The 25508-nt window shown below is 37.7% G+C and overlaps 1 protein-coding gene across 1 annotated transcript; it reads right to left on the reverse strand.

Annotated features, from left to right (window-relative positions):
* Window positions 1-279: 279 nt before the first annotated feature.
* On the reverse strand, window positions 280-24735 carry LOC106869604 (gamma-secretase subunit Aph-1). Its single transcript, XM_014915412.3, has 7 exons — window positions 24643-24735; window positions 12745-12984; window positions 11648-11812; window positions 10048-10142; window positions 3998-4120; window positions 2855-2982; window positions 280-1114 (listed from the first exon to the last, which is right to left on the reverse strand). Exons 2-7 carry the CDS (start codon window positions 12855-12857, stop codon window positions 938-940), a joined length of 801 nt encoding a protein of 266 aa, XP_014770898.1. The 5' UTR covers window positions 12858-12984; window positions 24643-24735; the 3' UTR covers window positions 280-937.
* Window positions 24736-25508: the final 773 nt, after the last annotated feature.

Genomic DNA, 25508 nt, shown 5'->3' on the forward strand with positions numbered 1-25508 from the left:
TAATCCCTATAATTAAGATTCATTTGGATTTTCATTTGTCCCACATTTTCAAACTATAACCAAGCTTTTCAGCATCTACCTTACCCCTTCAATAGAGGTTTATGAACCACTTTAGTCTCCTAATTGTCAACTCACTCTAGTACCAGTTTAAAATGAGATTTGCTACTTCTTTCAGAGATAACTAAAGAAACTGCAGCTGTAATGCATCATGTTGTTGTATGTTGTTCAGTGTTACCATGTGCATGAAATGAACTTATAGTTACTCAAGACATAACCCACTTTTAGGAGCAGCATTTTTTATTCAATGTTTGGTCATGTCTTCAAGGAAATAACAAGACATATGTAGACTGAGTTTTTCCTTCAAATCCCATCTTCATGAGAGTTGATGGCTAACAAGTCTTCGTTAAATTAATTGGAATTATGAAAAAGTACATATTCTTCTAAAAACTTGAAGAAAGCTGAAGACATTGTTAGTTGAGATATTATATAGAAAATAAGCAAAGTGACATTCTGTCAGAATTTTCTGGTCAACATGTAGCAGTCTTATATATAACACATCACACTCAATGTGAATGAGTCCTGCATCCACCACATCACACTTATTCAACATGTAGCAACCTCACATTCTCCACATCACACTAGTTCAACATGTAGCAACCTCACATTCCCTTTGTCACACTCGTTCAGCCTGTAGCAATTTCCCATTCACTACATCATATTTGGTCAACAATGAGTCTTACATTCAGCACATTTACTCTTGTGTATTTTACAGCCAGTCAACTGAATAGTGGTGTCAATGAAAGACATAAAAGATAGAGATGAATAAAATTAACAGGGTTCAATCAAAGACAAAGAATAATTTTTGTTGTTTTTCGTTTTGTTTTGGAGGGAAGGGAGTGTTATTGTTTTGTTTGTTTGTTCATTTATTATGTTGTTTTCAGTCCGTCTCATGCCTGCCTTTACTGCAACGCAATGCCAATGGCAAATATTTCAGTGAGCCACCTGATAAACAGAATGCAAGAGCTCCAGTTATAAACATGGTCAAGTAAGCCACTACTATAGTTATTACATACTGGGTTGAAATATGTTCACGACTTAAACCATTCAGGTATGTCTGAAAGAGAAACAAGAAACAATTTTATTCAAAAGTTTAAACATTATTTTAATGTAAATGACCTAAGACACTCAAGCACAAATTTGGGATAGAAAAGTTAAGTCTTTACTAATAAGAATTGACCACATATCTATTAGTTATTAGGTAACCATGGTATCAATTAAAGTACAGAGCCTCTGCCATTCCTTCTTTTCAAATCATATACAATAATTGAAGTTTTAAGAAGCAATGGTTTGATAGAATTATTAAGAGTGTCAGACAAAATGACCTGAAGCATTTATTCCAGCTCTTTATGTTTTAAGTTCAAATCCCATTAAGGTCAGCTTCATTTTTCGTAGTTCCAAAGTACCAATTTAAAATGACGAATATTTGTTCTAGCTCTTCACAATGATAATCTCCTGCAACATAGCTGGTGACAAACTGTATCAGGTCTCACCATTCCCTTGAACAACTTCAAATACATGGAGAGGGGATACATGCTACATGGACAACCAGAGATGTTCTGTAAAAGATTTTGCCCAAGACTGTTTCCTGAAGAGGAACTTTCCAGGAAGAGATATAAAAACAACCCTAACTGGCAGAGGCCTTAGAAACTGTTATTTTAATTTACAATTTGATCATATTCATAGATGTAGTTGTTATTGCAAACATCAAACTGCAGTAAAATACCTATGTCGCACATTAGTTGATGGATGAATACATCGATAGAGGCATAAACAGCAGTTGATAAGTAGGCCTAATATGCCACGTATAGTTTTAAGGATATCAGTTCTTGTTCTAAAGCAAAGAAGCATGATAGTGATGGCCAGAAAATTAAAGTTAATCATATCAATATTACAGACTGAAAGGGATACTAACTATCAGAATGTGTAACATTAAACTGCATTGGTGGACTAAGGTCTGATGTCATCTTCCCTTTCCATTCAAAATCATCTGAGCTTTTCATTCAAAAGTCAATAAAATACTCCTTGTACTGGGAAGAGATACACACTGAGTAATGTATAATCAAACATACTGAGATGGCACTGGACAAGGTGTTATACTACATGCTAGTAGATCATACTGGGATGAAGTACACATTATGTATTGTAAGTACTGGAGTGTAGATAATGAAGTCAAAATCACTACAGGTGTTTCATTGTTTCTGTTCAGAATAACTTTATTCTGCATTGTCTCAGTTCACCATGAGAGAATTACCTGATAGTAGATTGCCACCTTATTAAGGAGGTGATTTACTTATCCACTTAGCACTCTGAAAATGCTTTCGAAAAAAAAAGACTCAGCTTTGACAGGTTACTAAATATCATATTGTCACCATCATCATTTAACACTTGTATTGCTATAAGTTGGATGTTTCAACAGGATCTAACTAACCTGGGAACTGCATTAGTTCCCAATGTTTCCTTTGATAAAGTTTCTACAGCTAGATGCCCTTTCTAATGTCAACCACTATACAAAATATACCGGGTGTTTTTTTTCAGGGCACCATCACTTGTCTGCTTAGTAAAGGTTTACACTTTCATACAAACAACTTCTTTTAAAATGAATTAACAAAACTTCAAAAACTTCAACTAGGTAATAATTACAACTATAGAGTTTGAATAACTTTGCATGTTTAGGAGAAGAAAGAAAACTGAGAGAAAAGACATTTTTCAACTGAATTAATTACTACTACTTTCAATGAATATAGGATATTAGTAGTGACATTAAAAACAATAAGGGACACTAAATATTACTTACCATAGAAGATGTGAGCATGTGGCTTAAGATTACAACAGCTACCCATATGTACTTCTTTTTATCCCAAGCAAAGAAACAGATGATACCCCAGAAAGTGTGTAGGAACACAAATGACAATGTCAGGAAAGCTAAACAAAGAGAAACAAAAGAAAATCAGTTAAGCTTTATAAAACCACTGAAATTCAGTGAGATTAGTAGTTGTTACACAAATTAGGGACTTTTAAAAACCTTTCAGCGTTGATTAGTTACTCAAGTCACATTATCTTCTTGATCAAGGCAACGAAATTCAACATGCAAATTATATCGTAAAATTAATACGATTGGTCTAATTCACATGAAATATCTCAGCAGGAGTCACTTTAGCTCAGTGGCTTTCAACCATTTTTTACCTATGGACCCCTTCAATTCCTATTTTACTGGGGCTCATAACCATTCAATTTCTAAAAAATCTTATTGTATTTTTAGGATTAAATATTATTAGGAACTGTAAGAAAAATTGTTTAAATATTTTGTATATTGTAAACATATAACCAGTTTATTGCACATAAATTTTAACAACAAAATTTGATATGGACCCCAAGGGCCATATGGACACCTCTTGAAAAACCACTGCTATAGTTGGTAGGCCTAATATATAGCCTGGTTTAACATCATCACCTGATTGCTGGGTATCTTTAGCAGAGGCAGTAGTTACTCTCAGAACTTACAAAGAATTAGTATTTCTAATTAAAACAAATTTAAATCATTAAAAGTTAACAATGTCTAAACATGATGGAATGACACATCTGATACCAAAAATGGAAACAACTTACAACATCAAAATACACACTGTCAACACTTACAATCAGGAAATTTATAAATTCATTATAAGAGCATAATAACTATTGTAAAATGCATAAAACATTTCAGAGTCATCTAACAATGACTTGGTCTGGGACTACATGTTGAAACTGAAGTTGAAGAGCTGTTAAATAAACTTTGAATTTAAAGTGAATTTAACAGCTTTGTTATTAAGTGGCTCTTCCATTTTATGGTTGTATAAAATATATTTTTGTAATGAAACAGGAAATAAATCAGAGAGAAAGAGAATGTCAAACAACCAAAGATTTATCTTATTTATTTTCAGATTAGAAAATGTTTTACCTGAAGCAAGGAAAAAATAAGGTGAATCTCCATGAATGCCAACAGTACCAGGTCCTGCCATGTCAGCTAACACATTAATAAGTGAGAAGGCACCACATATGATACCAAAGCCAAGTCCAGATACTGGAATATATAAAAAAAACAGACTTAATATTGTAAACTAGTCAAAAATATAATTACTTCTAAAAATAACAAATAAGTGGTTATTAATGGTATGCAGGTTATTATACCTAAACTACTTTGTATTCATATCTCTATCCTCAATATACAGAACTCTGGCTAACCATGTTCTCAGCTTCTTCCAGGATACCCCCATTTTTTCACTTTTTCCAAGTCTAGCTTTACTCATTCTATCATGCCAACCCCATGTTACCCACCAGCTGGCTGAGACACTGCTCCATCCAAAGATCCCTCCTAATATTAACTACTATAATCATCATTATTGTCCCCTCCTGGGACAACTGACAAATAACATGCACAAGTCTTAAGTATGTTATTTCTCATCACAAAAAAGGCTCCATTTACTAAACAACAAAAATATAAACATATTAACTTTGTCTAAGTTGTCATCATATTTTTCTAATTGGACGCAAAAATAAATCGATATCATTTTCATTCTAAACTTACTGTAAATAAAAGAAGAAAAAAAAAAAAGCAAAATCATTTTCAGTCATATCCACTAATAATCATATATAAGTACGATGGACTCTCGTCAATTTTGAAAAACAAGTGTTCCTGCTGTTTGCTCAATGAAATTATCAACTCTTTGTTTTATAGTTTAAGTAGCTGAGTATTCCACAGACATTTGTACATCTAAAGTAATCCTCAAACAGACTCACAACAATTCTCTTTTACAAAACTAATCCATCCATCCAGGCTAACATAGTTTCTGTCAACCCAATTTCAGTTACTAGGTTTGGGTAATTCTGAAGCTGTGGTAGAAGAGACTTGCCAAAGGTGCCACACAGTTGGACTAAACTAGTAACCATGTAATTTCAAAGCAAACTTCTTAACCATACAGCCATATTATCATTACCATCACTTTTGTCCTATTCCTTTTATACTGGCATGAGTTGGATGGATCTTTTCTGGCACTATGCCTCACCGTGTGTTGCAGTCCTCCGGTATCTCCTTTCAGGTGTACAGTTTTTTGAAGTCTGTAACAATCACTTTGCATTTCTTCCTCAGTTTTCCTCTTCTACAGGACTCTGTTACTCAGATTCCCAGATACTTCTTTACTCAACTATTACCTTCCTTGCTGTACACAATATCTGAGTCTTCTTATACCTAGTTTTTCTCTGATCTGTATTCCTTCATTCATGCACACTTAACATCACACATTCAACAGAGCATGCTCACCTCATTCCTTTCCCAACTTCACACAACCTCCACATTCAATGCCTATATTTGTAAGTAAAGGGCATCATACAATCTGTCCTTTATTTACAAAGAGAACTACTTTGTCGGTAATAACTTCCTGAATTTTTTTCCATGCCATTTTCATTCTGGTTGCTATGCTTTTGGAACATGCCCCTCTCCTGCTAATTACATCACCTGGATAACAGACACTATCAATTACTTTTAGGGAACCTTCCAGGTATTTGAAAGAATTTATTTCACAAGTATTCTTCCTGCAAACTACTCTTGTGCATCTACCTATGATCTCACTATACATCTTGTGCTTTCATAGTTTAAATTTGACACATCACATGGAATTCTTACCAACTCCTTTTCTACATAATAAGTATGACCAAATTCCAAATAATAGTGGAGTCCTGTCTTCTTTCATGCTAATTAAAACTTTAGTCTTTCTTAAGTTTACTGTGAGACCTTCTGCTTTAAATTCCTTTTCTAAATCTTCAACCAATTCAGTTATTAGAATTATATTATCAGCATACTAGAGTTCTCATAGAAAGTTAGTCTTGGAGAACTAAGACTAGTATATGTCCTGTTCACCAGATATTTTCAGCACCTCAGCAACAGTTCCTGGTGGCTCAGCTGATTCTCCTGCCTTCAAATCTTTAAATGCACTTTCAATCACATAACTGTTAACTTCAACAGATGGTCCCTATGTGGAGTCTGCTTGAGATGCCCCCACCATCCTCTCTCTTTTTATGTATTCTCCACATTCAGTAACCTCTCTTAGTAATATTTCCACATTCTCTTTCAAGCTTCAGTGACAGTAAGTGCACTGCTTTCATTCTATACACACATTTCTCCAACAGCATCTTGGTTCATGATGACACACTGCTGTACCTCACACTTCTGTTCCTTTCATTACAGAAATTGGAATACCTCTTACTTTAAGCTTCTCTCCATGCTTTGTATACCTGATACTGAGTGATCTGATATGTTCCTTACCATCTCTCTTTTCTTATAATTCTTCCAGTTCTGTCTCTTAGCTTTTATGGCTCTATTTACTGCACCATTCCACTACCATGTCACCTTCCAAGTAACTGAAATAGTCTGTGTCTTGCAGCAAGTTGACTCATAGGAACTCCAAATTCTCCAATTGACAGTTATATGTCAATATCTCAATCACCGTCTTGTTAGACACATCCACTGGTATCTCTTTGGACCTGTGTCTGGTTGAGGGATCTTTCAACTTACAAGCCTTCCTTTTCCAGGTTATTTTCTGCCCAAGAGTTTAGTTCTTCTGATGACATCACTACTCACTAGTCTATGTTGAGTGGTACTTAGTATTCACAACCAACTGTCTGGCCCCCACATTTACCTAATTGGTAGGTAGGTGATCAATGGACTAGCTGGTTTCTTGAAATTAGTATTGTAAATGATAAGACCATTTGCATCACAGAACTCCAAGAGTCTTGACTTCTATCCAATCCTTGTACTATATCCATAGACTTTATGTAGATTTGTATCTTTCATGATGTTGTCCAACATGTCCATCCTAATCATCAACTAGAATCTGGAAATTGCAATCATTTGTAATCAAAATAATCAGCAAGATGACCTCATAGAAATGGTGCTTTGGTTCATCTGTTAGGCCTCATTGTGATGCATATGCAGAGATCACTGTTGCTGCTATGTTGCCTAAGATTAGTCTAAGCTTATTTGTTCTATCAGATACTCTACTTTAGTTACTTTATTTATGTATTTCTTAGCCAACAAAATTCCTATTCCACCCAGAAGAATTTGTGCCTGTGTTCCTGCTCATAAGGTATCTGATGAAGGTTTCCCACCACATTATCTCTATATACAGCACACAGCTACTTACATCTACTCTAACATCTCTACAATCTCTCCACACCTACCTTTCACTGAACCGATGTTGATGGTAGCAGCACTGAAATTTTGCACCTGACCAGAAGGGGAAAGTTTCCAGTGGTGAGTGGATGGTTTGCTGTCCATTTTTTGGCATCTGAAAGGAGGAGAGTTGGTGCGATCGTTTGATGACAGTTGAGCTGTTCTTACAGATGACCTGACATTCCCACCACACCACCCCACTACCATACACAGCACTAGCATAGTGAATATCTGTCTTATATACATAGGGGTTTTGTTTTCATTGTATTTGTGACTGTTATGATTTTAACAAAACTTTATTAAAGCCCTTCCTAACACCAACCACTGTCCAGCATGAACTGGTTGTATTTTAGTACATCCCCAGCATCAACAGTGTTGTTTGGTAGAACTAAGTGTCTCTTCTATGCTGTATGGAGGTCTCTATTCAGAATTTTGCTCTCTTAGGCATAACTTCCACTGCAACTTTCGGAGTCCACATCTCTTTTTTATTCAGAGTTACTCCTCTTGTAGATGGTTGTCAGTTCTGCAGCTTGTGGCAATCCATGTCTCCTCTAAACAAAATGTCATTTAGAACTACAGCTCTCATTGTAGATCACCTTCATAAGGCTGAGGAGTCACATGCTCAAGTTTGGACCACACAAGGGATCATGTAAAAGTTCCTTCAATGCCATATGTAGTCAGAATAGTTAGAGTTAATGGAAATTGGTTATAATTGTTAAGATAGAGGATGAGGTCAGACAGGGCCACCAGCATGCTGGTTAGCAGACATATTTGCTAGGCAAGGTAGCACATCTAGTTTAAATAGATGAAAAAAAAAATATTGGCTCAACTTTATTTAATTTCATGTCTGTGTTCCTATCCAAAATAGTAACTGTGATACCATCATTATTCTAATGAGCTAAGCAGAGTATTTAAAGAGAGACAAAAACCAACAAACAGACAAAAAAGATTCATCTTTTTATACAACTTAAAGAAACACGCATAGCAAAAAAAACAGAGTAAATACAGAGTGAAACATCAGCTACAAATCAATAAATTTTACAATATGTATTGAACTTTTCTTTCTCCAATTTGTACGTCTAACACATACATACATTATATATATATATATATATATATGTATATATATATATATATATATAAGGAGTTACGACGCAAAAACGTATAAATTCAAATGAACATATTTATCTTCTTATATATATATCAGTAATAATTAAGATTCAGTTGAATTAGGTACTTAAGTTGAGGCACCAAGTCAGTCCAGTATTGTCTGCACAGCTCAAAGTTAGGTGAATAGCAAAAAGAAGCAATGTAGTTATTTTAGTCTCTAGTACTGATGAAAAATTTGCTAAAATATTATAATGGAAATCTATATGGCCGTATACTTCCAAGGAGAGCAGTTTATTTCAAATTGATGTAATGTTTGCATTGATCAATTAAATGGAGCTGCTTGAAACGGCTGTAATGCACTAAGACCTGGACATCCTTGTTACTTATTTGCTTTATATATATATATCAGCCTTCTGGCATGCCAGCCCTCAGTCAAACCGTCCAACCCATGCTAGCATGGAAGGTGGATGTTAAACGATAATGATGATATAGATATATATAGATATATATATATATATATATATATATATATATATATATATATATATATATATATATATATGGCCTCATAGAGGGGATGACAGGGGACTGAGACTCCTGGCAGTTTGTTGCACTTAAGAAGAAATGTCAAGCTAAGCTAAAGCATGATTGTCCTTGCATACAGGCATGTCCTCTGCATCCCTGTCCAGCTGAACATTCCTAATCTTGCGGGTTTGTAGGTGTTGGTGCCACCTAAAAAGTACCCATACCGCTGCCACATAAACTCACCCGTTCTAGTGCTGCTTAAAAGTACCCAGAACTACCTGTAAAGTGGTTGGAGTTAGGAAGGGCATCCAACCGTTGAGACCATGTCAGGATAGACCTGGAGCCTGGGCAGCTCTTCAGCTGGCCATCTCCAGTCAAACCGTCCAACCCATACCAGCATGGAAAACCGACATTGAATGATGATTATATCATTATCATCATCATTATTTAATGTCCGTTGACCATGCTGGCAATGGTTGGACGGATTGACCAGAGCTGGCAAGCTGGGTGGGGTTGCACCAGACTCCAGTCTGATTTGGCATGGTTTCTATGGTTAGGTTCCCTTCCTAATGCCAACCACTTTACAGAGTGTCATAGGTGTTTTTACATGGTGCTGCATGGGTGCTTTTACATGGCACCATACAGGCGTTTTTACGGGGCACTGCCACAAGTGCTTTACATCACCAGCAGGATTGGTCTTAACACTTACTTTGCAGGGTACAGGTCTTGTTGAGTATAGCCAGGCACCAGGTGTCTCAATCCTTTGTCATCTTGCCTGAAAGGTTCAGCTTCCTGAGGTCATTCTTCAGTACTGGGTCTCCCACTTCCACATGTTCCATCACACACACACACACAAACACACACAGGTGTACAATTATCTACAACACACACCCACACACATTCACAACAAACTACATGTAACATGGTTCAATGCATGACCTCACAAGCAGTAAACCTAGAACATGAATCATTCTACAAATTAATCTCATACAGTATCTCACATAGTAATTTGTGATCAGTATGTTTGCAATGTATTAGTAACTATTTAAATTTCATCTAAATATTGACTATTCTAATGTAAGATTATGTATCTATAACATGACAAAAAAGCAAAAAGGATTAGTGCATTAGTAAACCAAACATCTTACCATATGCCATGATGCTTTTATTAGTGATATCTTTGGGTCGTATATTACCACTTCGACCTTGCTGACTGACTCGTTGAAGGCCTTCATCTGCTTTTCTGTTCAATGATAAATTTAAAACAAATCATAGAAAGGAAATATAACTGAACAACACACAGACTATTTTTCACTCCTTTTCTGTTTTTTTTAATGAAACTTTCATTCATTTTGTTTATTTTAGAAAGACAAATTTATATTTTTATACAACCTGATATTTTTTCATTGCTTAGTCAAGAGAAAGGAGCAGTATCAATGAGCATTGCAGACCTACTGAGATTTATGAAATTGATGTACATATTTGATGTTTATCTTGAACACTTATAAGCAGATATTTAAAACAACTTCCAAATTGGACATTAATTTATTTTGTGGTGGAAGTTTTTCTACAGTTAACGAATTTCAGTTGCGATTTTAAGTTGAATATGAAGACTTTAAAAGAGACAGTTTGGGAATACCCAGGTAGTATAAAAACAAGGACCAGTCAGCCTTGAACAGCTTCATATTAAAGTTAAATGAGTTTGCACAAGTTGGATTTTCATGCAAATTTAAATAGTTTGTTTGAAATGTCTGCTGTAGTATTCTTTTTGAAACAGTTTCCTATTCATAATACCAACTACTTCAATTAAAATGTAATGAGCTAACAATGTCACTCAACTAGTGAGGAATAGCAGCCAAATTCTACCATATTAAAGAAAAAAAAAGAGACATTGTTTTATGTAATTCTAAATACATTATGGTTGAAAAAAAAATAACATAAGGGTGGTCACATCAGGACAGTCTTTGATTATAATTCTATTCAATCAGAGATGGTTTAACCCTTTCACCTTCAGATTCCTCTATCAAATGTAATGCTTATTTATTCACATTGCTTTAAATCAATCATGCATTATCTTCAAGATTTTCCTAATGGGATTGCTAATTTTTAGAAAAACATTGTAGGGTAAGTGTGAGAGGCTGGATCTGGCCAGTTTGAATACTAAAGGGCTAGAGCGTTGTTGGCACTCTGTCACTTACGATGTCGAGGGTTCCAGTTGATCCGATCAACGGAACAGCCTGCTCATGAAATTAACGTGCAAGTGGCTGAGCACTCCACAGACACGTGTACCCTTAACATAGTTCTCGGGGATATTCAGCATGACACAGAGTGTGACAAGGCTGACCCTTTGAATTACAAGCACAACAGAAACAGGAAGTAAGAGTGAGAGAAAGTTGTGGTGAAAGAGTACAGCAGGGTTCGCCACCATCCCCTGCCGGAGCCTCATGGAGCTTTTAGGTGTTTTCACTCAATAAACACTCACAACGCCCGGTCTGGGAATCGAAACCGCGATCCTATGACCGCGAGTCCGCTGCCCTAACCACTGGGCCATTGCGCCTCCACAAAGGGCTAGAGTATATCAACAACATCTGTTAAAATGTGAAAATAGTAGTCATTCTCAGTTAAGATCTCTGTCTTCATAAAACAAAGCAACTATCAAATTTTGAAACCCACCATTTAGGTTCAGTGGACTAAAACATTACCCATTCAAACATCATATCTTACAAATTGAAGAAAACAGTTCCTTACCGTAACATTTTATAGAAGAGATACCGAAAGAGTTCTTGGAATAGTACGGAAAAGACCAATCCAATTATTAAAGACTCTCGCAGTTTGTTGGCACCACTCATAATTTCTTTCGCCGCAAACCAAAGGATCGATGAAAAGAGAAGTGAAAGCAGCCAGAAGAAGCCACTGTGGAGACAAACAGAAGAACTATATTATATTTTGTAAACAAACGATATAGAAAACTAATGACTGTCTAATGTAGAATTTAGACAAAATACTTTTACAACAGAACCAAATATTGAGTTTCCAACGAGCCTGTGTCTATTATATCACCATCATCATTATGCAGTCATTATCATCATCATAGACATACTTATTACTATCATAACCAACATCATAATTATCAATGTCCCAATCATCATCAACACCACCAGAAACAACAGCATCGTGTAGAGTCATTTTAAGCATCAAAAACACAGACACTGTTGTATATTTACTTTATTTTGTAATATATATTATCATTAGAGTAATGACAGTCTTTTGTCAAAGATCTACTTCAATATAGTTCTTAAAAGTAAGTTGTAGACATGTTCTTACAGGCAGTTTAATATTTCCTTTATTGGTTACGGTACACACATGTAGCAGAGGAAACAACGAATGTGTTATCTTTGTCCATCTCAATGGCAATAACAGAGAAATTTAATGAGTAATGATTAAGAATCAGAACCAGGCTAGACACTGAATCCATAAGGAAGTCCATTCTACAATGAATGTTTATGGTGAGAATTTCATACAGAAGTATAAATTCCAGAAGAATGATCACAATAATATAATATAAACTAGGATGATGGCATAGCAGAATCAGTAAGAAGTTGGACAAAATGACTTGTAGTGTATAGTGTCTTTTACAATCTGAGTTCAAATTTAACTAAAGTCAACTTTAGATTTCATCCCTCCAGGGTCAATAAAATAAAGTATCAGTCAAGTACAGATGATAGGGGATGTGATATAATTACACTGGTGCCCTTTCTGACAAAATATGCCTAGCCTTATACCAATATTAGAAATCAATGTTATACCAAAAAATTGTATAAATGAGGTAAGAAGGATTCACTCACCTAGCAATCAAAACAATAACCCTTAAGGGATCAGGGGCAATTGTAAAGATAAACATTGCCAAAGGAGGTCCAAAAGCAATGAATGTGCAACCAAAGAATTCCATCATCGTCATTTTGGCAGATTTTGGTCTAGAGATCTGTAGAGAAAAGGTAGCTTTTTTTGCCAGTAGCAGCAACACAGGAGTTTGAGTGTAGATTGACAATGGAGGCACAGGTGTGGGTTTCAGCAGGAACAGTTAGCTGTAATATAAAATTAAATAGAATGGGAAAGGTTTAAAACAGTGAATAGAGATGCAGAGGTATTAAGACATGAATGATGAACAAATAATGGTCAACTGACATTTGGAAGTACTAGACAAATGTGAAACAGATTTTGTTTCTAAATCATTGAATGAGAGGCCAAAAGAAAGGCAAGAAGGATTTATAATTTGGCCTCAGTTAACCTTAAACTGGTATCACCAACCAGATTTTGTACATAACAACCTAGTAAGGGAGCTCTGCTAGAAATAGTACCTAAATGACTCTCAAGTCACAGCCTGCTGTCTTTAAAAGACAAAAGAATAGAAACCAAGATGGAGAAAATAAGGAAGGTTACAGCCAGAATGCCTCTGGTTATATGTCTGCATGATCAGAGTTTACTTGGTGCTAAACAACAAGGACAACCAGACAAATTTTGCAATCAAGTAAATATATATAATCTCAAGAACTCAAGAAGAATTGTAAAAGATCTGTGTTAGCAGGAGGCAATACAATAAAAAACAAAAGAGAAAAAAGAGCAAAAATTATGTTAGTATGCCATGAGAAATGGATAGATTTGACATTTCATATAGAAAAGTCTTCATTAGAGAAGAATTCTCATATGAAGGGCATCTATTCAGAACATTACATATTTCTGTTTTCTCAGAGAACACTCACTAACAGTTTATACCTTTGCTTTTATAGTTAAGCAGTTGGTGGACTTGCTCTCTTATGAGGCTAACTCAGAAATTTCTATGTACCATATCTGATGGCATAAAAGACACAAAGGCATATTACATAATCCTAATTTCAGGAAAAAACGTTTTTTGTGCACATAGAAGACCCAGAGTAATTTTTTTGAGACATTTTGGTGGGGGGAAAAGTGCATCTTACATGTTATCAAATACAGTAAGTCATTCATCTTATTCAAGTCTCTCAAAGAATTCTCTTGTCTTTTGTTCTTGTATTTTTTTATTGCTTAAATTGATTATTAGCTTAAATTGATTACAAGACCTTCAAGACTGTCCTTTGAAAGGAAGATGAATGTACAAGGTGGTATCTAAAGGTACTATACTAGTTATGTTTAATAAAAAAAATAACTCATTTCCTTAAGTTTTAACATTTATCTCCTTCAAAATAGCCACCTTGTGCAGCAATACACCAGTTCTAGTGTTCCTGTCATGTTTGGAATCTGGCCAGGAATTCATTTTCCATAAGTTAGTCAAGGACCTTCTGCGATTTGCTTTGAATCTTGACAACAGTGTTAAAATGGTGACCTTTGAGCTACATTTTCATCTTGGGGAAGTGATGGAAGTCCACAAGTGTTAAATCTGGCAAATAGGGTAGGTGTGGAAGCAATACCATATTGTTTTTGGTGAGAAACTCACATATGAGAAAAGCTCGATGAAGAATCAGTCACTTTCGCTAGGTGTCCTTCTTCAAATGCTTCAAAATGTCACTGCTTGTCCTTTGATGATCCTCATGCACAACCTGATGAATTTTCTCCATATTTCTGGGTGTGACACTCATGGCAGGTCTTTCAGATCGCTCATAGTCTTCCAGAGACTTCTTCCACTTTTGAAGTGCCTGCACCACTTGAAACATTGTGTATGACCCATTGCCTCATCACCATAAGCTTGCCAAAACCTGCTCAATGTCTCTGTAGCAAACTCCCCAGGTTTAACGCAAAATTTCACATTGGTTCTTTGTTCCTATCTATGACAAAATCAGACTGCAGCATACACATGATCACAAAAAACACAAATTTCACAACTTGCAGAGTAAACACAGTGATGTCACTCAACACACTGCTAGCTCTCACTGTGCACACAACCCTGTGCTGCCATCTGTTGGTGCAGTACAGAACTAGTCCAGGAACTTGTTGATACCACCTTGTATCCTCAAACTAGAGAACTGGCTCAAATTCTTGTCACAAAGTGAAACTCATTAAAAAACACCCGAGTCTATTCTTTTTATTTCGCTACTTATATCACAATTGTTGGACAGAAGTGTAATTCTTACAAGTTTTCAAAGGACTAAATCACCAGATTATTGTATTCAGGGAATATATATAACACAATATAGAACTAATATCACACATAGATCCACATACAGTTCCAAGAAAAGAAGGCATGCCTACAGAACTGGAGCAAACAAAGAAACTCAGCCACTGTAAGTGTATCAGACACACACAGACACAACAACAACAACAACATTGCATCACACCACTTAAACTATGCAAACGGAGAACAGTGAAAGTAAAACATAAAATACAGTCAACAAGGAATTTATTGGAAATATGTGGCAAAGTTAAAGAATATGAGTCATCTGCTATGGAATATTGCTCACCATTAGGTGAGATCAGAAAATAGTGAATCATCATTAAACAAGATCATAAAATAGTGAATCACCAATAGATTAGACTGTGGAACAGAGAATATGACAACGAATGCTATGAGGATTGATTGTAAGTTAATGAAAGTAATTCTACCTAACTGTCTGACCTGCAAGAAATAGCAGCCAAATTTTCATCATATCACAACCTATATATAAAAGAAGAACATATTGGATAATATCATCTTAGATGCGTTGTACCTAGAAAGAACAAGCCACAATGGTCACAGGTGAAATGTCATTAATCATAAATCCTGCTTGAAGCTAACTTGGGTTGAAATAATTATATGGATTGACTGACTGACAAATGCATGGCAATAGAAAAGTATATACAAACAGAAATGTATACATGTGTGTGTGAATACACATACACACACCCAGAAACTTGCCTATCTTCCCAACCAAAGGACAGTAACACAGCAATCACCATGATGGACTCGGCTGATAACTGGATCAAGCCTACATGGCACAAATGAATTACTTGACCATTGGAATGCATCTCTTCCATGAAAAGCAAAAGAGCAGATATTCCAATTTAGTTAGAAGAAAACTTGAGTAATACATGACAGGCAAGCCGAAAAACTGAATGTGATGTACATTTGCCACGTCTATCAAACTTTTCAGGAATAGTAACCATTCAGTTCATTTCTAGGCAAGACTGGCCACTCTGTTCATAACCTCTCAATTCCTTTTCACCTTAAGGTCTTGGAATCAGAATCCAAACAACTTAACTGATCCATCATTCCAGCACTTCACAATACTTACCAGAATGATGGAGCAGTTTCTCAGCATGCCTCTCAGTTTGCTGAGCTGCAAACTCATCAACACCTGAGTAAAATTTAGCTCTTGTTACCAGCTAACATGCTTTTAGGATGGCGCTGACCACCTCAGCCACCATGGTGAACAACACTAGTAGAATGATAGGGCCATCTAGTTTGACCATCAAACAGATGCTGCTCAAAGTTCCACTTTTTGAAGGACTGAAACTGGGAAGAGCTGCTATGTAACAATGGTCAACCCTACTACAAACTTTTAAATTATCCAAACTAATCAAAACCTCACCAAAGCTAGGTTTGTTACCCACATTCTATATGACATATCATATGAGGTGGAGGGTACTGTAGATAGATCTGCTTCAGTTTCAACTCCTGCAACCATATGCATGATGGTAAGCGCCAACTTCATTGCAAGCCCTTTGGTTAGAATCTTAACCCATTTGTTACCATATTTCTGTTGAGATGCTTTGTGTTTCTTCCAATTAATGTTAAATATAAAAAGAATTTAGTAAAATAACTTGGTTATCATTAAGATTTTAATTCACCAAACCTTTGTCACAATTTATGTTCCTAACATTAGCTTAATGAAAACAAGACATTTGTACTACAGAGCCAGAGGTAGTTTCAAGCAGGTTGGTATCAAAAGGGTTAAACTATGCCTTCAGCAGAGATATGGGCCAGAAATTATCAAACGTGTCCTCCTTTTTCACTTACTTTCCTAGGAATGCTACCACACCTCAGCTCACAGAACTGGGAACTCTCTCATTATAGTGCAGATGTTAGTTTGGCATGTAAATGTAAAGTTTGTAGGGTAGAACATCCAAGACAGCTCACACAAACACTTACTGCTGACCATATCTCAGGTTGTTATCTGTTTTTTGCAGTGCTTCATGTTTTCTGCCAGGAGCTGCAGCAAACTATCAAAGTAGACTCTAAAGTCTATTACTGTCTCTAGTCCACCAACATCATCACTTGCATTGAACAGTTAAGCAAAGTGCCAATGGAATGCCTCAAACATCTGCCTGGAATTTCATAGAATGCACCCATCCTAATCCATCACGGACCAAATGGTGGCTTTCTTTCCATTTCAGGAGTCCACCACAAAAGCCCATTGAATGGCTTTGTTCTCTTGAGATTTCTAAGAAACACCTTAACTCTGACAGCATAATTTTCATGCATCTTGTTGAAGAAATAATTAAGGGTCAAACTCACCACCTGCCTGTTAGTTGCTATGTCTTTGCTAATCTTCTAATGAGCTCATTAGTTCCCAACTCTTATCTACTTAACTCAATCATGGCTTCTTTGCTAAATTCTATCAATTCTCCTATTATCACCCACATCAGAACACCTTACCACTTGTTGCTCACAATCATCCCCATCAACTGTTGCTTAATTAATTCACTAATCCAGCCCCTGTCAGCCTTTTACATTGGGAATGATGCATTGAACTTCCAACAAGGTCCTTTGTTTAATAATAATGATTTCTGATATGAGTAAAAGAATTGGTGAAAAGGACATAGTCAATTATACTAATTCCCATAGTTAGTTGATTGATGCTTATTTTATTGACCTTGAAAGATGAACTATAAAGTCAACCCTGATGTGGATTTAGAATCAAAAATGATATAATTAAACAGACCGTAGTTATTTATCTGGTATGTAAGTAAATTGATAACAACTAGTGGGACCCGTGAATATTTCACGGAATTAATGATAAACTTATTGGGTTGTTTCTGAAAACTTTATCCAAAGAACCTGAAAGCGTAGCCTGTGTTGTGTCTGTATCAAAAGATATTCAATCATCAGCTAATCACTGCAAAGCGAAGGAAATTGGAATACAATGATTACTTAATGCACGTTACATATCCACTTTATATACTTTGCACACAATTTTATAGACTTAGTACACAACACTCTCCCACTTTCTCACTCTTCACCTTACCCTCTTTTTCTCTCCCTTTTCTTTCACTCTTTGCATTTCCCTAATCACATGAAAGTGTTACAGACAGGCTAAGTAATGGAGGGAAAAAAACTTAGTTAAAAAAAAAAATACTCACCACCACCTCTCCCTCTCCTTCAACTAATCATGTGGAAGCATTATGGACAGGCTAAGTAACAGAGTGACAAGCAGAATTATTATAAGATTGCAAAAGATTGACAATTTTTGGAACACAAGACAAAATGCTTAGTTATGGCTGTTTATATTGTAAGTTCAGTTCCTAACATCAACTTTGTCTTTCATCCTTCTAAAGAAGATAAAATTAAATACTGTCAAGCCAGTGCCCCTGGACTGGCTCGTGCGGGCGACACATGAAATCTTTCGAGCGAGATCGTTGCTGGTGCCCCTGGGCCGGCTCTTGTGCAGGTGACACATGAGCTTTTTCGAGCGAGATCGTTGCCGGTGCCCCCGGACTGGCTCATGTGCGGGCGACACACGAAATCTTTCGATCGGGATCGCTGCCAGTGCCCCTGGACTGGCTGATGTGCAAGCGACATATGATATCTTTCGAGCGAGATCATTGCCAGTGCCCCTGGACTGGCTCTTGTGCGGGTGACACATGAAATGTTTCGAGCGGGATCGTTGCCAGTGCCCCTGGACTGGCTCATGTGCGGGCGACACATGAAATCTTTCGAGCGAGATCGTTGCCGGTGCCCCTGGGCCGGCTCTTGTGCGGGTGACACATGAGGTTTTTCGAGCGAGATCATTCCGGTGCCCCCAGATTGGCTCTTGTGCGGGCGACACATGAAATCTTTCGAGCGGGATCATTGCCAGTGCCCCTGGACTGGCTCATGTGCGGGCGACACGATATCTTTTGTGCGAGATCGTTGCCAGTGCCCCTGGACTGGCTCTTGTGTGGGTGACACATGAGGGTTTTTTTCGAGCGAGATCATTGCCGGTGCCCCTGGACTGGCTCATGTGCGGGTGACACATAGAATCTTTCGAGCGAGATCGTTGCCAGTGCCCCTGGACTGGCTCTTGTGCGGGCGACATATGATATCTTTCGAGTGAGATCGTTGCCAGTGCCCCTGGACTGGCTCTTGTGCGGGTGACACATGAAATGTTTCGAGCGGGATCGTTGCCAGTGCCCCTGGACTGGCTCATGTGCAGGTGACACATGAGGTTTTTCGAGCGAGATCATTGCCGGTGCCCCTGGACTGGCTCATGTGCGGGCGACACACGAAATCTTTCGAGCGAGATCGTTGCTGGTGCCCCTGGGCCGGCTCCTGTGCGGGTGACACATGAGGTTTTTCGAGCGAGATCGTTGCCGGTGCCCCTGGACTGGCTCATGTGCGGGCGACACACGAAATCTTTCGAGCGAGATCGTTGCTGGTGCCCCTGGGCCGGCTCCTGTGCGGGTGACACATGAGGTTTTTCGAGCGAGATCGTTGCCGGTGCCCCTGGACTGGCTCATGTGCGGGCGACACATGAGGTTTTTCGAGTGAGATCGTTGCCAGTGCCCCTGGACTGGCTCTTGTGCAGGTGACACATGAAATGTTTTGAGCGGGACGGGATCGTTGCCAGTGCCCCTGGACTGGCTCATGTGCGGGCGACACATGAAATCTTTCGAGCGGGATCGTTGCCAGTGCCCCTGGATTGGCTCATGTGAGAGCGAGACATGAAATCTTTCCGAGCGGGATCGTTGCCGGTGCCCCAGGGCTGGCTCTTGTGCGGGCGACACATGAGGTTTTTCGAGTGAGATCGTTGCCAGTGCCCCTGGACTGGCTCTTGTGCTGGTGACACATGAAATTTCTTCGAGCGAGATCGTTGCCGGTGCCCCTGAACTGGCTCTTGTGCGGGGTTGTTGTAGGATTTTCGAGCAAGATCGTTGCTGGTGCCCCTGGACTGGCTCTTGTGCGGGTGACACATGAGGTTTCTCGAGCGAGATGAGCGTGGCTGTTGCCAGTACCGCCTGACTGGCCTTCGTGCGGGTGACACGTAAAAGCACCCACTACACTCTCTGAGTGGTTGGCGTTAGGAAGGGCATCCAGCTGTGGAAACACTGCCAAATCAGATTGGAGCCTGGTGTAGCCATCTGATTTCACCAGTCCTCAGTCAAATCGTCCAACTCATGCTAGCATGGAAAGTGGACGTTAAACGACGACGACGATATATATGTGCTGTGCGTGAGAAGACCCGGCAAGCCAAGTGAGATCGTTGCTAGTGCCCCTGAACTGGCTCTTGTGCGGGTGGCACATAAGATGCACTATTTTGAGCGTGACCGTTGCCAGTGCCGCCTGACTGGTCTTCGTAGGGTTTTCGAGCGAGATCGTTGCCAGTGCCTCTGGACTGGCTTTTGTGCGGGTGGCACATAAAAGACACCATTTCGAGCGTGGCCGTTGCCAGTACCGCCTGACTGGCCTTCGTGCGGGTGACACATAAAAGCACCCACTACACTCTCTGAGTGGTTGGCGTTAGGAAGGGCATCCAGCTGTAGAAACTCTGCCAAATTAGATTGGAGCCTGGTGTTGCCATCCGGTTTCACCAGTCCTCAGTCAAATCGTCCAACCCATGCTAGCATGGAAAGCGGACGTTAAACGATGATGATGATGATGATGATGATGTATTCTCATAATACATCCTACATCAGATCAGAATCATAATAAAGACTAAGACAAATATAATAATAAAATATGTGTTTCGAATTCTATTTCACTATTATCAGCATTTGCTGTTTCATTAAATTATGTTACCCAAAATCCCAAAAGAATATTTTTTTTCTCCCTCGTGTTCTATCTCTGACCACCCTAACTCTGGCCCCCTCTCTCTCTCTCTCTGTTTTGATAACCACTTACTTCACCAACACTTCCCCCTCCTTCATCACCCCACCCTATATAAACTAGCGCATACACTCGGATTCCCCTACTGCATTTTAATAACTCCAAAAGAACACGAATCCAGAAGATGCTCAGATAAGAAATTTGGTTTTTTTTTCAACCTCATACATCTACTGCTCTATTTCTGCGCAGATCATAAATCCCTTACTAGTTCTTTTCATTCGTTTAACGTCCGCTTTCCATGCTAAAACATAGTTTAAACAGTTTCATCTTCTTCACTGTTGTCTTAAAACAAACTTAAGTTCCTTCACACACATTTACCATTCATCACCTATTCATTTATTCAAGTTTGTCACATCATCACTTATCTCTCTAATTTTGTCACAGATTGGCTGACCGAAAATTCTAAGATTTTCCGATTCTATTTCACTATTATCAGCATTCACCGTTTCATTAAACTATGTTACCCAAAATCCCAAAAGAATATTTTCTCCCTCATGTTCTAACCCTGACCACCCTAACTCTGGTCCCCTCTATCTCTGTTTCACTCTGTCTCTCTCTCTCTGTTTTGATAACCACTTGCTTCACCAACACTTCTCCCTCCTCCACCACCCCACCCTATATAAACTAGCGCATACACTTGGATTCCCCTACTGCATTTTAATAACTCCGCCGAAAGAATGCAAATCCAGAAGATTTTGGTATTTCATGGTACACCCGCCCACCACCACCACCTGTGCCGGAAGTCGCTATCCTCTGTCATCCTTTGGCTGTCTCCCATGAACACTTCTAAAGGCTTAACGCCATCCCCACCCCTACTTATGGTTTATCTCCTATGTAAGGTAGTGATGATCATATAGCACATAAAAAAAAGTGAAAAATGAAGGGGCCAAAAATGTTCAAAATTCAGATATTTTGCAATTTTCAGGAATCTCCGTGTCCGAAAGCGTGGGGTTTTGGTAAAAAAATAACAATAATTTGCGAGAAAATGTGGGGGAGGAGGAAGTCTTTCCAGGAAGGGTAGTGCCTCCGTATCCTTTAAGTACCACCGTGACTGATAGAAGGAAAGAAAATATTTATTTTCCTCCAGCAACTATACATAAACTTTATTCACACTTAAATATATACATAAAAGTGAGCAAAAGAGGAAAAAAAAAAAAAAAAAAAACAATTAACCACCTTAGGTTGAAAATTTGGGGGTGCTGGGAAACCTCTCTAATGAGTTTTGAGGCGCGCCAGCACGCTTGCGGCGTTGCCGCGGGTGATGGCGAGACTGATGCGCTGGAACAACCAAGCGCCCTCACGAGCTTCACCAGTTACCTCTGCTAGGCGAGCTGCCAGTGAAGACAGGAATTTCGCAGTCAGTGTGCCGACCCCACCAAATGATGGAAAATGTAGTTGGCCGACAAATCGAAGTACTTCAGGATTTTGAAAGTAGTTGTCCTCAGAGCAGAAACCTGGCCTAAATGTTTGCAACAGATTGTACTCCGCTAAAAGTACTCAATGGCCAAGTGGTAATATCAAACCAACTGACAGATTAAACCTACCAACAGGAACGGTCTCTCCAACAGACTTTACACATAGCTTTCAACTCACATATTTAACCCAAGCCTATGGTAAAGAGACTTGTCCAAGGTACTACACACTGGAATAAATCTGGAACTACGTTGCTGCGAAGTGAACTTGTTTGACAGACAACAATGCTTATGCTTACATCACAAGAATAAAAATGCTGATGCTTTGAGCAGGAGCTTGGTCGGTGAAAGAGGAAATGTAATCTGATATTGTTCAATTAATATAGTCAACTTTGTAAAATATTTTTATAACTGACTGGTTCTTGGTAATCTCTGAATTAACTGTCCTAAATTCACAAGATTTACTTGTAAACAATACGAGTTTTTATACATTCCTGTTTCAAAACCAGTGATACATAACTTCACACACGCCAAACCAAATTCATCTTCAATCATAAAGGGACAATTTACAGAGTTCACTAAAAGTCATTCTAAAGAAAGCAACTTGTATCTGCTAACTTCAGGAAGCGAAACATGAAGATTACCCTTATTTTATGTATCTCAGACAGGGAGAACGAACGGAAAAGTTAATTTTTGTGGAATTTGAAATCAAGCTATGAACAATAAAAGCGGGGTAACTAAATACAAACTATTCCACTATTCTGACAAGCCAGTCTTTCTTCGAAGACTGATCAACTAAAAACAGTTGTTTAACTCTTCGTTATTTATAATTCATCAGATTTTTTATCAAAGTCTAATGTAGATCGTGGTTTGAGGGGATTTGATTGCTATTTCTTGCATGTCTGCCTTAACATGCAAGGTCTTGGAATTAAGTTCACTTTGAAGCCATGCAGTTAACGGTTTGAATCCAATGCGCGGCATCTTCGGCAAAAAAATCTTCTGTTGTAGTTCCGGGTTAACCAATATCGTGTGAGAAGTGAAATTGGGTAGATGAAACTGTGTGGAAGTCTATCTATGTGTTTGCGAGTGTGTATGTGTGTTGCTGAAGGGTACAAACATCGTCGAGAAACTGAAAAACAATCAGTCCACTCACTCATGTTGCGAAGTCATTTTCCCGTCACTCACGACGTTGGAAACATGTAGCAAACCAAGCTATTATTCTCAAACTATGATATGAAATAGACATAAAGAATACTAGATTCGATGCTCGACACCAACAACTTTGAACTTTTTTTCACAAAATGAATAGACTAAGACACTAAAGGAATTACCGTACTATATAGTTTTATATATAAATTATTATACGCAAGCAACCATACACTAAAATACCGGTGTGTATAACATTTATATGTACGTATTTTAAATATTGATCAGACTGCTATTTTATCATATTTATATTTTTAAAAATATCAAAATTGTTTTAAAACGGAAACAAGCACACGCACTGCAGTTTACTGCAATGAAGTACCCAAGCACCGGTGAGGCGCATTAAAAACACTCCAATTCTGTAAATATTCTGGTATTTTTTGACTCATCTCAAAAACTACCAGCAATTAGTAGGGCACAAGTGTGTTAAACTACGGCACAGTGGTTGAAAAATGAAATTATGACCATTAAAAATGAAAATTATGTGATACAGTTGGTGTATATATATATATATATATATATATATATTAACTGTGTGTAGTGTGAGAAATATGTTAGTGTTCAGCCCCAAATCACCAATAACCGAATAAACACATGATTAAAAGTGTTCTAGGCGTGACCATACCATCATTTTTGTATACATTGTCGCAGTGTTTTTAAAAGGAATAAGGTATGAGGGAATATTTCACTGCCATCTCTGACATACCAGGTTATTACATAGAAGTTATAACTATTTTTTCAGCCTGCTCTCTTTATATATATTTCGTTACAATTATTAACGAACAATAACTTTAAAAATGTTATACTAACACTTAACGGAACTGATGGTATAACACTTAACTTCCACACAACTTTAGAATAAAAGATATTTTTTACTACTACACTCATCTCCTGAGATGGGTGTAAAAGTTGAAAATACCTTACATACAAGTGTGTGTGTGTGTATATACACATACACACACATGTATGTGTATACTTCATAGATATGTAATCATAACTAACACATGATTCAGTTACAAAAACAAATAAGATCATTTCTAAAAGAGAAGAAAAATGTAAGAGAATTGAGAAAGACAGTTTTAAGATCCTCTTACCTGCAATTTTAAATTAGGATTAACAGAAATATTATAATCCGAGAATTTCAGAAACAAACAGAATATTTCCTGGTGTAATATATTATCCGGATTACGGTCTGTCGCAAAATAGCAAGTGCAATACACGTTATGATTAAGTGACAGACACACCATAAAAATGATAGAGTTTATTTACATTAGAAATTTCTCAAAAAATCTACTTTTGACAGTTTTCGGTGGATCAGAATATATTTATTGTTTCTGTGCTTTCTTAAAATATATTTTCTACTTCTGATATTGCACGACAAACACAAATTTCAGATTAAACAAATTTTACGGAAGCTCTGAAGCGCAAAAATGTTATTGATTGTAATTCCGATTCTCTCCCAACATGCAACTCCATAACAGTAACACTATTGAACACAAAGCGTTCATTTTAAATAAACACATGCACGCACACACAAACATTTGAGTGTATATGCATATCTATGTATATACACATATATGAGTGTGTATGTATTGTATGTCACTATTCAGTTTATTTCAAGATTTCTTGCCAATAGAACCAGTTTCTAACCTAGATCCAAACTTCCTTCATTGGAATTTCAACAGCAGGGTATTTTTGTTTGTATGTATGTATGTGCAGATTTGTATGTTTTATGTATGTAGTCTCATGTGTATATTTGGATATCCAGGTATGCTCATGTATATAAATGATAAACTTCTGGAAAGTTTTACAGATTTTTGCTGTTTCAGGGATGGATTGGATCTGTAGTCTTCGAATTAGCTTTCTCCTCTCTGGTTTTGGGAAGCCTAATTTCCCAAGATTGATATTTAGGCAGTATGTTACATATCCCAGGGCCCCAATAATTACAGGTATAAACCTC

Source organism: Octopus bimaculoides, chromosome 2 (assembly GCF_046866305.1).
Source record: "Octopus bimaculoides isolate indiv1 chromosome 2, ASM4686630v1, whole genome shotgun sequence".
Classification (NCBI taxonomy): domain Eukaryota; kingdom Metazoa; phylum Mollusca; class Cephalopoda; order Octopoda; family Octopodidae; genus Octopus; species Octopus bimaculoides.